General features: G+C 46.7%; 2 protein-coding genes across 2 annotated transcripts in view; both read right to left on the bottom strand.

The window, feature by feature from the left end:
* Positions 1–3,504, bottom strand: part of rasal2 (RAS protein activator like 2) — a 97,762-nt gene extending 94,258 nt beyond the window's left edge. The window contains exon 1 of the mRNA XM_066680503.1: positions 2,551–3,504. Within this exon, the coding sequence (XP_066536600.1) occupies positions 2,551–2,716 (166 nt within the window). The 5' untranslated portion in view covers positions 2,717–3,504. The remainder of the gene's footprint in view (positions 1–2,550) is intronic.
* Positions 3,505–5,157: 1,653 nt separating this feature from the next.
* ankrd45 (ankyrin repeat domain 45) lies at positions 5,158–13,162 on the bottom strand. Its single transcript, XM_066680329.1, has 5 exons — positions 12,936–13,162; positions 11,709–11,876; positions 10,432–10,526; positions 5,652–5,790; positions 5,158–5,220 (listed from the first exon to the last, which is right to left on the bottom strand). Exons 1-5 carry the CDS (start codon positions 13,156–13,158, stop codon positions 5,189–5,191), a joined length of 657 nt encoding a protein of 218 aa, XP_066536426.1. The 5' UTR covers positions 13,159–13,162; the 3' UTR covers positions 5,158–5,188.
* Between the last annotated feature and the right edge of the window lie 753 nt (positions 13,163–13,915).

Here is a 13,915-nt window from a genome sequence, read left to right as displayed (position 1 = left end):
TAAATAAAATGAATAATAATAGTAATAAATAAGTAAATAAACAAATAAATAACACAAACCACAGCTGATGTTAGCTAGCCATGGATGTGATGTCACAACTACACACTATATACAACACACACACACCCCTTTCTAATCCTCCTCCTCGTTCGATACCGGGAGGATGTGAGGATATTGGAAACATTGGCAGATGAATGAAAAAAGACGTTCTCAGTCTCACAAGGTCACTGCGTCCCATGTTTCTACTGGCCTCCTTCGGTGGGGGGGGGGCGGGAGCGGGGGGAGGCGGGACCGCCAGCGTGCTGCCATGACAACAGACTCGGCAAACAACCCCAGATAACCAACACACACCAGCTCTGATAATGATTATACGCCATCACTGTAACCAGACACAAGGCAAACACACATCACCTGACGCCGGGAGCTGACGTCCCAGACCCACAGCGTCTCCGCCCGAGACATCAACTTATCTTTATTATTATTTATTAAAGGTTTACAGGCGAAGAAACAAAAATCACTACACGTCAGGGTCTAGTTCCATAAAGTTTACACTGAGGGACAAGGAAAGGCAGGTGGAGAATGAATCAAGATTCTTCAAAAATGAACAGAATAATAACAATAATAATTAATTAATTAATTAATAATAATAATAAAATATTATTTTTTTTTTTAAAGAGGAAAGATACCCAAGTGATTACATGATTTACATAACGTTACCCACAGACGTGACCAGATTTTCCAGAACTCCAAAAACATTTGCTAAAAAAGCCAACGCATTGACGTTTGCTGGGGGTCTTGTTTCACAGTGTGAGAGTTGGTGGGCTCCATATTCACACATTACCGTGCACATGCAGTGAACAAATGCAGTCATGCGTCTCACTGTAAACGTACGTAGACAGGAGTTCAGATCCCGTTCTTTTAACCCGCCACATCAGGGTCCTAAATAACAGAAAAAAATAAAACTGTCCAAACTGCCCACTGACCTGCCCTTCACCTCCTCAGAGAACTGTCTCGTCCCGTAACTTCTGACAGCAGGAGAGAAACAGGCCCATAACACTCGAAGAGAGATAAGACGACGAGATTACAGCGCCATAAATTATCAGACAGAGTTCAGTTCTTATCAGGCATGAAGAGGGTCTGCTTTCCTAATGCCCTTAAAGCAAATACACCACCAGAACACAAGGGGGCAGTACATATTTCTTCAAGAGAAGCACAGCCTGTAAATGTCCACCTACATTCAACTTAATTTCCCAGAGACTAAGGTGCAACAATGACATTCTTAAATGAGAAAATCCACAATAAAAAGCAGTATTTTCCAGACAAGCGTTTGAATACCAGTCCTTGGGCAAGACTCCGAAAGCGCCATTATATTTCTGTAACAGACCTACGTCTCTCTGGATCAGAGCATCTACCCAAAGCTGTGAAGGTAAATGGAATTTATGGGTTCTGTCACTTCAGAGAAGACAGTTCCACTGTTCCGCAGCCCAACACCCCCCAGGACATTCACCACAGTGACCTCAGGATCATCTGCAGCTGCTCAAAAGAATCACCTCAAACATCTAAGACACAGTGTCCCCCCTGCAATGACACACGACATAGAGAAACATTCGGAAACTACGGAAGCCTGTTTGTGCCATTTTGTAAGTGATTTACTATCTCAAAATATGATCTAATATCTCATTATGATGACCTAAAATGTCATGAAGTTTACCAACTGTCTCAGAATGACGGCCTACTACCTCGTAATTACGACTTAATATATAAATTATGACGTAAACTCTCATTAAGATGAGTTAATATGTCAAACTGATGACATCTCATAATGACAACCTACTCTTTAATGTATTAAAAAAATACCCAGTAAACAAGGAACATCCCTAGACGTTCAAAATAGGTCTAAAAGTAGTCTGTCCGTCAAGGACATGTTTTAAACATTAATGGACGTCCAAAATCCATCTTAATAAGTTAGTTAAGTGGTGACCAATCGATAACGTCAGTGGACGTCCAAAACACGTTTTATACAAGTAATTTATTTCGGGACCAATTAATAACGTCAATGGACGTCCAAAATACGTCTAATGGTCGTCTTTTCAATGTCTGTGTTTGGACGTCTTTTCAACTTTCATTTTCAACCTTAAGAGAACGTTGATTAGACGGCAGTCATTACGATATTTCAACGTTGAATCAACGGCTAATTGTTTACTGTGTATGTATCTATGAGATATGTATCTATGTATAACTATGAGATAGTATATAAGTACTGTGAGACTATGATAACTATTATGAGATAAGAGTCATGAATTGAACCATTCTCACTTTTACGAGATACCTTTAAGAGATGTTATGAGATATTAATTCAGGAACAACTGCCACAGGAGGACACGTTTCTCTACTATGAGATAATCACTTACATTGAGATACCAGTCTAAGTCCTGGTTGTTGGGGGAACGCCACTGAGACATGTAGCTACTAAACGGATACATATTTTTCCCAAGCAGCAAACAACAAAATAAATAAAAAACTAGGAAGAAAGAAAAAACGCTGACGTACCGTACACGCGCATCCATCCCTGCTGCTGACAGAAAGAGTCCATTAAAATCCCGTCCAACACCGGGTCTACTAATGTTACACCACCCGGGAGAGAGTCTACGTCCCCGGTTACAGAGTCCGTCTCCGTCCCGGTGCCGGCAATGTACATTCCCGACAGAGACTCCATCCTGAGAGAGACTTCGCCGCTTGTTTCTTTGAACCCGAGCTGTTCTGTCCCGGTGCGATTCAGTTCAGTTCAACTAACGTAGTCCACCCGTCGGTTCAGCATTGAGCTAACGGCTATTGAGCGGGTCCTGAACGGGAATAAGGCAGCGCGGATATTTGTCGCATAAATACACAACAAGGCAGAATTTCCTGAAACGTGTTTAGTCGAAAAAACGAAGATAAAGAGGTAAAGGTTGGCGCTCACAGTGAGTTCTTTGTGTGTATAGCTCTGACGGAGGCAGTTCGAACGTTAAAACGACCCAACGAACGTGAGGTTTTAAATTTGTATTTGAATTCGCCAACGTTCTAAACCCAACTGCCGTTTGCCCAACTGTTAATTTCACACCTCCGCGTACCGAGACACCGCACAATTCACAGAAACGAGGTGAAAACGTTACAAAACAATAACAGTTAAAGCCCGGTTATAGATTTCTCAAAAGTTTCCTTAGGTTCGGACGTCGAGAAGGTGTTCAGCTGGTGGAAATCTCAAGAAAAAAAGTCCTAACATTTGAAAATTATGAAAGACATCCAACACAAACAGGTTCCGCTTTCCTCTCGGTCAGTGAAGTTTACGTGGTCTTTCTCGTCCATACGTCTGGTCTCAAGTCGTGTAAGCGCGTCTAAATGAATAAATTCATCACTCCATCCGGGTCTTTCCTCGCCGTGCTGCCCAGTCTCTCAGATGGAGGTTTTAAAACCTCTTTAATTCCGCATTTAAAACCTTTAAAACCCCACTCCGCCTTCCCATTCCACGCTCACATGCAGCTTCCAGTGTTCAAATCCAGGGAAGACCAGAGGATTCCCGAGCACTCGATCCAAAGGGGCGTGCTGTCAGGGAGCATGGCCAAACCTATTTTGGACACCCCTTACAATGGCTCGTTTCCGCCCATTGTAAACACAGACAAGGATTGACCAATGAAATATTTTGGGATGCTGTAGAGCTAAAGGTCACGCTCAATGCTAAGCGTGGGCCAGAGGGCTGTGTACAGCCTTCAGCATTGGGCTGGGTCCTCTCGATTGATGGAGAACCATCCAGTACCTTTGTCTTTGCTTCATTCAACACGTCGCTACTGCACTCGAGCTCTCGTGTCTGCCATCACAGCCTCACAGCAATGTTCCTCCATCTAACGTAAAGCCACTCCCTTTGAGCTGAAGCTGTTTCTGCGGCACAGAGTTGCTGCAAAGTGCTAATGAACACGCTTCGTGTACCAGGGTCATACTGTGGTCTGTTGTAGGTAGTGCTCAAGGTATTGGTTTATTTATAAAAACAAACAAATAAATCAGTAATCGATCCCACTGAGACTTACAGCGGTGCTCTGCCTCCCCCTGGTGTTCACGGAAGGCATCCCAGAGAGGAGCATATATCAGTCCACTGGCATAAAAAGACTCACACCACTGACTGTAGACCACTGCTGGTCCATTACTGTCCTGTACCGGATAGAACTCATTTATAATCTCCTCACACAGAGTTTACATTCACAGAGACTTTTATTCTGGAAAACACACTAATACAAATATCACCAACAACTCTGAGAGATATAATACTGAGTGTAAGACTGATATAAAATGAGTAAATGATTAAATGTTGACACTGTGCTGATTATAATTATTTACTGATCTTATTTATAAAGAATAACAAAAAGAACCCAATGAAGGAGAAAATGTAAATTACACTGTGAATGGAAAAGTGCTAAAATGTGGCATTTTGTGTAAAACTCTGTTTAATCAGCAGCGGTCCGCTCAGAAAACGCTGTGTAAAACACCAGTGGACCTCCCGCTCTGCCCTCAGTGGGTCACCAGTGGCCCGGCGTCTCCGTGCTCTCAGGGTTTATTCACTACGTGTCGAACATTAACTGTGTGAACGGCCTAAAATCAGACCTTCTCTGTATGTGATGCATATTTTATTTGTGTTCTTCGATATTATTGTGTTGCACCACAGTGAATAATTCTCCAACAACAACAACACAACAACAGCAAGGAAAACCCACCAGTGTGTGTCAGCTTCTGTGTTTTATTTCAGGAGTGTGTCCTCGGTGCGAAGGCGTTTGTTTGTTCTTAAAAATGATTTTGTTGATTTTTCCCAGCATTGCTTCAAAATGCTTTACAAAGCATTGTGTGTGTGTGTGTGTGTGTGTGCTTGTGTGTGTGTGCTTGTGTGTGTGCGTGTGTGTGTGTGTGCTTGTGTGTGTGTGCTTGTGTGTGTGTGCGTGTGCGCGCGTGTGTGTGTGTGTGCGTGTGTGTGTGCTTGTGTGTGTGTGTTTGTGTGTGTGTGTGTGTACGCGTGTGTGCGTATGTGTGTGTGCGTATGTGTGTGTGTTTGTGTGTGTGTGTGTTTGTGTGCTTGTGTGTGTGTGTGTGTGCGCGTGTGTGCGTATGTGTGTGTTTGTGTGTGTGTGTTTGTGTGTCTGTGTGAGTGTGTGAGTATGTGTGTGTGTTAACTTCTGATGGTTTTCGGTGAGGCCTCTGCTGTGGATTCAAAGCATACACACACACACACACACAGGGTAGATATCAGTATTCACTGATGATCAATAAACACAAACACTTTCTTAAACACCATTATCTCTCCAAGTTTACACCTCTCTAAACCCCCAACATCTCAGACGTGTAATTTTCAATTTTAAAAATATTAAAATACATAATAAAACCTAATTTAATGATGTACTAATAAACCTGTCTCTGTAAAATGGTGGGTGTGTTACAGCCTCTTTAATTTACACTGACTATATTCCTCAGGTGTAGAGGCAGACTCCAATGAGCAGTGAATTTCAGCGCTGTTCACACTGGGTCAAACCTTCATGGAGACTGGACCCAGAGCAAGCGTCCAGTTCTGTGGTACCGTATCAGTGAGAGGAGGTTCTGTTCTGACAGTGAGGAGACAGAGGCCACACACTCACACTGCGCTGAGAGCTTCTTCAGAATGGGAGCGAGAACCTCCTCAAAATGCTTCTTCTGATCCACGAAGTCCTGGACGGTTGGGCTCTTGGCGTTCTGGATCCAGTCTGAGTTCACGGAGCAGACGTTCAGACACGTGTTCTACATGTGGAGGACAACACAGCAGGACAATGTGGACGACTCTGACAACAACTCCACACTAAACATTCATTAATTCATTCATTGTCTGTAACCCTTATCCAGTTCGGGGTTGTGGTGGGTCTGGAGCCTACCTGGAATCATTGGGCGCAAGGTGGAAACACACCCTGGAGGGGGCACCAGTCCTTCACAGGGCAACACACACTCACACATTCACTCACACACTCACACCTACGGACACTTTTGAGTCTCCAATCCACCTACCAACGTGTGTTTTTGGACTGTGGGAGGAAACCGGAGCACCCAGAGGAAACCCACACAGACACAGAGAGAACACACCACACTCCTCACAGACAGTCACCCGGAGGAAACCCACGCAGACACAGGGAGAACACACCACACTCCTCACAGACAGTCACCCGGAGGAAACCCACGCAGACACAGGGAGAACACACCACACTCCTCACAGACAGTCACCCGGAGGAAACCCACGCAGACACAGGGAGAACACACCACACTCCTCACAGACAGTCACTCGGAGGAAACCCACGCAGACACAGGGAGAACACACCACACTCCTCACAGACAGTCACTCGGAGGAAACCCACGCAGACACAGGGAGAACACACCACACTCCTCACAGACAGTCACCCGGAGGAAACCCACGCAGACACAGGGAGAGCACACCACACTCTTCACAGAGAGTCACCCGGAGGAAACACACGCAGACACAGGGAGAACACACCACACTCCTCACAGACAGTCACTCGGAGGAAACCCACGCAGACACAGGGAGAACACACCACACTCCTCGCAGACAGTCACCCGGAGGAAACCCACGCAGACACAGAGAGAACACACCACACTCCTCACAGACAGTCACCCGGAGCGGGACACAAACCCACAACCTCCAGGACCATGAAGCTGTGACAGAGACACTACCTGCTGCTCCACCGTGCCGCCCACAGCAATAAACAGTTTAACAGAAATCAGACAAAGGAAACTTTGAGAGGAACCAGGACTCAAAAGAACCACAGAGAGGAATCAAAGACTCAGGACATTGTGTGTGAGCACAGCAGGGTGTGTGTGATTGACCAAGTCAAGATGGCGCCGAGGACGGCAGCCACGGTGACGAGCTCCTCCGTGTTATGTTTGTTTTTGTTAATTAATGTTGTCTATTGTACCTCAAACTTGGTCAGCTGGAACAGAGAACAGTTATTAACCGCCAGGGACAACATTTCTCCTGATTTTATGCTGGAATTTATTCAAAAACCTTCAGAGTGTGTGGAAATCTTTACAACGGCCGCGCTGACGCTGCTCGGCCTCGCAAGGAGACGCTGGAGTCGCAGACGAAGGGGCAGACTCACGGGCGCGCTCGTGCGTCTCAGGCGGCGCGGGCCTCGCACACCTCTACCATCATTATTCCTCTCCAACCTCCGATCTCTCAGCAACAAAACTGAGGAACTACTCCTGCTCCACCGGACCAACAAGGACTTCTCCTCTGCTTCTGCCCTCTGCTTCACGGAGACCTGGCTGAACGAGCTGATCCCGGACAGTGCGCTGGACGTACCGGGCTTCCAGCTACTGAGAGCGGACAGAGACGTGGAACGTAGCGGGAAGAGTAGGGGAGGAGGAATCTGCTTCTACATCAATGAGCGCTGGTGTAGAGACACTACAGTATTGTCAACATCATGCTCTCCTCATCTGGAGTCTCTCTTCATTAACTGTCGGCCGTTTTACTCTCCCAGAGAATTCAGTTCCTTCATTCTGGCCGGCGTGTACATTAGGCCGAGCGCGTGCACCAGCGACGCGCAGAGACAACTGGCCGAACAGATAATGGAACTAGAGAGAGATCATCCAGACTCGCTGCTGATCATTCTGGGGGACTTTAATAGCGCTAACCTCACGAAAGAGATGCCCAAATACAGGCAACATATCGTGTGCGCTACACGTGAAGGCAACACACTAGACAAATGCTACACAAGCATCAAAAATGTCTATCGCGCTGTTGCGCGCGCCGCTCTCGGGCTCTCCGATCACAGCCTCGTTCACCTCATTCCCACGTACCGGCAGAAACTTAAAACCAACAAGCCGGCCATTACAACAGTGAAGAGGTGGACCAGTGGAGATATAGAGAAGCTGCAGGGCTGCTTCGAATCCACAAACTGGGCTGTGTTTGAGGAGGCGACAGACGGACTGGACGAATACACAGACGCTGTGACGTCATATATAAGCTTCTGTGAAGACAGCTGTATTTCAACTAGAACACGTGTTAAACACAGTAACAGCAAACCCTGGTTTTCTATAGAACTGAAACAGCTTAGGCGAGAGAAGGAGGCCGCATTCAGGAGTGGAGACAGAGCTGTCTACAAAAAAGCCAAGTACAGATTGGAGAAAGGGGTTAAAGCAGCGAAAAGAAAGTTCTCAGAGCAGCTGGATAACCACATCACAGCTAACGACCCATCGTCAGCCTGGAACAGTCTTCAGCTTCTCACTGGCTACAAGGTGAGAAATACCCCCCTCCACCTGAACGATCGTCAGCTCACCAACGACCTGAATGAGTTCTTCTGCAGATTTCAAACAATAGACAATCAGCAGACTCTCTCACCCCATCATCAACCCCCCTCCTCCCCCACACTGGCTCTCACACCTCCACCCCCAGCTTGTCTCACCATCAGCCTGCAGGACGTCCACAGACTCTTCAGCAGACAGAAGGTGAAGAAAGCCCCGGGACCTGATTCAGTTTCTCCATCCATCCTAAAACACTGCTGTGACCAACTAGCACCAGTCTTCACCAGCATCTTCAACAGATCACTGGAGCTCCGTTGTGTTCCAGCCTGCTTCAAGACCTCCACCATCATTCCAGTCCCCAAGAAATCCACCATCACTGGATTTAATGATTACAGACCTGTCGCCCTGACATCTGTGGTCATGAAGGTCTTTGAACGCCTGGTCTTAGCCCACCTAAAGACCATTACAGACCCCCTGCTGGACCCCCTGCAGTTTGCATACAGAGCAAACAGATCTGTTGATGATGTGGTCAACCTAACTCTCCACTTCATCCTTCAGCATCTAGACAGCTCTGGAACCTACGCTCGGGTTCTGTTTGTTGAATTTAGCTCGGCTTTCAACACCGTTGTGCCGCAGCTACTTCAAAGCAAACTGTCCCAGCTGTCAGTGCCGGACTCCATGTGTCAGTGGATTGCAAACTTCCTCACAGACAGAAGACAGTATGTGCGGCTTGGGAAACACCCCTCAGACCTTCGAACACTCAGTACTGGAGTTCCACAAGGGTGTGTTCTTTCACCCCTTCTCTTCAGCCTTTACACCAACGACTGTGTCTCCAAGGAACCAGCTGTAAAGCTCCTGAAGTTTGCAGATGATTCCACTCTGGTGGGCCTCATAGCCAATAGTGATGAGTCTGCTTACAGAAAGGAGGTTGGTAAGCTGGTGTCCTGGTGCAGTGACAACCACTTGCTGCTGAACACAGACAAGACTGTAGAGATGGTGGTGGATTTCCGACGCAACCCACCCCCTGTATCCCCCCTCTACATCAAGGGCACCGCAGTTTCCACTGTAGAGTCACTCAAGCTCCTGGGCACCACCATATCCAGGGACCTGAAGTGGGAGAGGAACACCGTCTCCATCACCAAGAAAGCTCAGCAGAGAATGTTCTTCTTGAGACAGCTCAAGAAATTTGACCTGCCACAGACCCTGATGATCCAGTTCTACACAGTGATCATCGAGTCCATCATCACCTCATCCATAACCACCTGGTTTGGTTCCTCTACCTCACAAGAAAGAGCCAGGCTCCAGCGCATCATCAGATCAGCAGAGAAGATCATTGGATGTAACCTGCCAACGCTTCAGGAGATCCACACCAGCAGGGTGAGGAAACGCGCTCGCAAAATTATGCTTGACCCCTCACATCCTGGACATCACCTCTTCCAGACTCTCCCTTCTGGTAGAAGACTAAGGATCATCAAAACCAGCACAACACAACATGCTAACAGCTTCTTTCCCAGAGCTGTAGCTCTCCTCAACCACAGTGAACACCTCTGAGTCTCCAAACCACTGAACTAAACCGACTGGACATAACTGCACTGAACAGGACACTCTACTCACTTGCACTATGCTATTTTGCACAGCTGTACAGAAGTTCTATTTCTGTAACTTCTACAACAATATATAATATAACCTACTTTAGGAATATCTGGAAACATTTATATTCATACTCATATCTGTACAGTATAGATTTTATATTTTACGTTGTCTAATTTATGTCTTAACGCTCTTTTTTTTTCTAGTACTTAACTGTATTTTTTTAGTCTATTTATTGTTTATTGTACCTCTTTTAGAGTTTTTGTTAACAATCTGTGTACGTGTTACATGTCATACATGTGTTGCTGTCACCAAGACAAATTCCTAGTATGTTTAACATACCTGGCGAAATAAAGAGATTCTGATTCTGATTCTGATTCTGATTCTGACCAGGAGCGCAGAGCTTGGCCAATGGGGAGCAGTGATGGAGGCTGGTGTATGGTGACAGTGCTATGAGGTGGAGGAGCTGCAGCAGCTCCACTCTGAGAAAGTGAAGACCAGAAGCCAACGACAGAACCTCGGGCCGTGGAGGTGAGGCCTTACCTTGTCCTCCTTGCTGAGCTTCCCCTGAACCCTCTCTGGGTCTGCGAGGATGCCTCTGACTCGAGTCAGTGCGGCCTGTAAACTCTGCCTCGCCTCTGTGGAGAGAGACGTTCAGAACAGAGTATAACTCAAGATAAATCTAACGTCAGTATATTAAAAAAAAAAAAAAAAAAACAGAATGCAATGATGTGCAAATCATTCAAACCCTGAATTCGTGCAGAATGTGGACTGGCCTCATCTCACTGAAATAAACAAAGCCTTCTCTGAAAAAGATGTTGTCTAGACGGCAATCTGTCACTCCAAACCCTGTATATATCCTTCAGTATTAACGGTGCCTTCACAGACGTGACAGTCTCCCACTCCACTGTGGACGCTGGCTTTTGAACTGTGTGTTTATAACAAGCCGACGGTCCCTCTACGTTTAGCCCAGTGGAGGCGGAATACATTTCTGTCAAACCACAGTACACTTTTCATCCAGCAGTGTTTCTGGATCCTGTTTATATCTGGGTTCTTCACAGCATTTGTAAGTTTTAACTTGTGTTTGTGGGTGTGGTGATGAACTGTGTTTATAGACAGTGAGTTTGGGAAGTGTTTCTGACACACGCAGTGATTTCCACTACAGAAAGTCTTTAATTCAGTGCTGTCTGAGGGCTAGAAGACCACAGCCACAGCCACAACAAACAGGATATTTGTTTCTAAAGTCGCTGGGAGCTTGTTCTTCTCATTTTTTGAGCTCTGTTCATATTTGGTGTGTGATTGTGCCTTTGTTGTTTAATTTTTTTTTTTTTTTCAGTGTTTACATTTGACTTCTTTTTGTTGAGTGTCGTCTTAATTAATGTCAAAACTCAACACGTCCAAACCACAGACGCTGTGTTTATCTTCGGTACGAGCTCGAGTCGCTCGGTTGACCTCTGTGTTTAGGTTCTCCTCCATGTTGCTTCCGTGTGGCAGATAGAGGCTGAATCATGTGACTACTGCGTATTAGTGTGGTTTGAAAAGGACAGTATTTGAACACACAGTGGGGACATAGCAGAAGTAAAAAAAAAAAGTTAAATAATTGATATAATTGACATAGACTAGATTATGTTGATTAGAAGTTATGAATGTTGATTAATTGCCCAGACCTTTCACTGACCTTTTGACAAACAAACCTTTTTATTTTCAGCATTACTCGGCTTTACCAGTCTTTTGTTCCCTGTGTGTGTGTGTGTGTGTGTGTGTGTGTGAGAGGTGTTTAGTTTCGTTTTGTTATCTGTGTGTATATCTCCCACTCTCACCGGCCCACTGCAGGAACTCAGCGCAGTCGGACTGCTGATAGCGAAGAGCCACATCCACGGCTCGCTCTCCGCGGAAGTTAGCGGCCTGTAGGTCAGCGCCGAGGTCCAGCAGTGTCTTCAGAGTGTCCAGTTGTCCCCACATCGCAGCGAAGTGCAGAGACATGTACCCTACAAGACAATTTATCATTTACGTTTACATTTACATCTGTGGTGCTTTGCACCTTCTTTATAGCTGTAGGCTAACTAGAATTAGGAGTCTTGCCCAGAGACATTTACTGGTCTAGCATGGTGTTCCTGCCCAAGCTGGGAACGGAACCCTGGTGTGACTGTCCGAGGAGCCTCAATTCCAGGTGATTATAGACTACTTGTTGTACCCTGTGCAAATCAGACTCAGGGACACAACTGTGCCTTCAGTTAAAAATATGAATCCATTCATTCATTGTCTGTAACCCTTTTCCAGTTTAGGGCGGTGGTGGGTCTGGAGTCTACCCGGAATCACTGGGCGCAAGGCAGGAACACACTCACACCTATGGACACCAATGTATGTTTTTGGAGTGTGGGAGGAAACCGGAGCACCCGGAGGAAACCCATGCAGACACAGGGAGAACACACCACACTCCTCACAGACAGTCACCCGGAGGAAACCCACACAGACACAGGGAGAACACACCACACTCCTCACAGACAGTCACCCGGAGGAAGCCCACACAGACACAGGGAGAACACACCACACTCATGTCCGCACCCCGCAATGTCCATAGAGTCTAGGACACAACCCATGGTGTCCACAGTGGGCACACCCCACGGTGTCCACATTGTCTAGGATGCACCCCTTAGTGTCCACAGTGTCTAGGACTCACCCCACCAGTGTCCACAGTGTCTAGGACGCACCCCACAATGTCCACAGTGTCTAGGACACAGCCCATGGTGTCCACAGAGTCTAGAACGCACCCCGCAATGTCCACAGTGTCTAGGACACAACCCATGGTGTCCACAGTGAACACACTCCACGGTGTCCACAGTGTCTAGGACACAGCCCACGGTGTCCACAGTGTCTAGGATGCACCCCTCAGTGTCCACAGTGTCTAGGACGCACCCCACGGTGTCCATAGTGTAGGACACACTCCACTGTTTGGAACACAGCCTACAGTGTCTACAGTAATTAATACACACTTAACTGTTTTTTTTATTTCACACCCCACGGTGATTGGGTGTGTGTGTATTTACCTCGTGCCGTGGGCGCGTTCACATCCGCGCCGTTCTTCTCTACAGCGTCCCGCGCGAAGTTAGCTCTGCCGAGCGCGCACGCGGCGGAGAGCGCGCTCCTCCCAAACACGTCGGTGTCCTTCATAATGTCCTCCCCGCTGTCTCCACTGGAGCTGTCCCCCTCCAGCAGTGTCCTACTGTCCTCCAGAACAAGACCAAACACCCGCTCCACACCCGACTGCATGCTGCTCCAGAGGGGGACGAGTCCTGTCTCCATGGCAACCACAGAGCGCCTTTTAACCGTGCAGCTCCTACCCGCTCCACCAGAGGGCGCTGTTGTATTGTGAAACTGTTTGGACAGTCTGTTTACATCAACACAACTTCATCCTAAACTGAGAGGCGTAAACTTCATGGTCTTTTTATTACTCTGTATTTATACTGTTTAATTTTAACTTAAAATTATTATTATTATTATTATTATTATTATGTGCAATAAGAGCGCCCCCTGTCTCTCCTGGTTGTTTAGGCTTGATGTTGGGTTTAAGTGATCTGGATAAACTGAGAAATCCAGGGCTCACTGTAGCCGGATAAGCCCAGCCCTGGTCCAATAGGAGCAGAGCTGAGGGAGACTCCTATTGGTCAGTCCTCGGTCTAACTGAGAATTCATGTACACACACCCCTGGGATACACTGCTAATGGACACTCTTTCACCCTGCTCTATTTCAATAGGTGTGTGTACTTTGCTGTGAGGATTTGATGGCATTTGTTCACACATAAATCATTAGCAAGCTCAGGTGCTGGCACTGGATGATCACTCAGGAGACCCCAGAACCAGGCCCATATAACACCCAGTAACACCCCCCAGACACACACACACACACACACACACCATGGGATAAGCTGGTGTGGTCTTTGTGATCTGCTGTTCTAGATAAATAAGCCCAGAGAACCACATGCTGTTCTGTTATAACCTGGGTTCTCTCTCTCTGTGTGTGTGTGTG

The sequence above is a fragment of the Hoplias malabaricus genome, chromosome 9 (genome assembly GCF_029633855.1).
Source record: "Hoplias malabaricus isolate fHopMal1 chromosome 9, fHopMal1.hap1, whole genome shotgun sequence".
In the NCBI taxonomy this organism is placed as follows: Eukaryota; Metazoa; Chordata; class Actinopteri; order Characiformes; family Erythrinidae; genus Hoplias; species Hoplias malabaricus.
The sequence above is the reverse complement of the archived record's forward strand: the minus strand, read 5'-3'. Positions and strand labels throughout refer to the sequence as shown.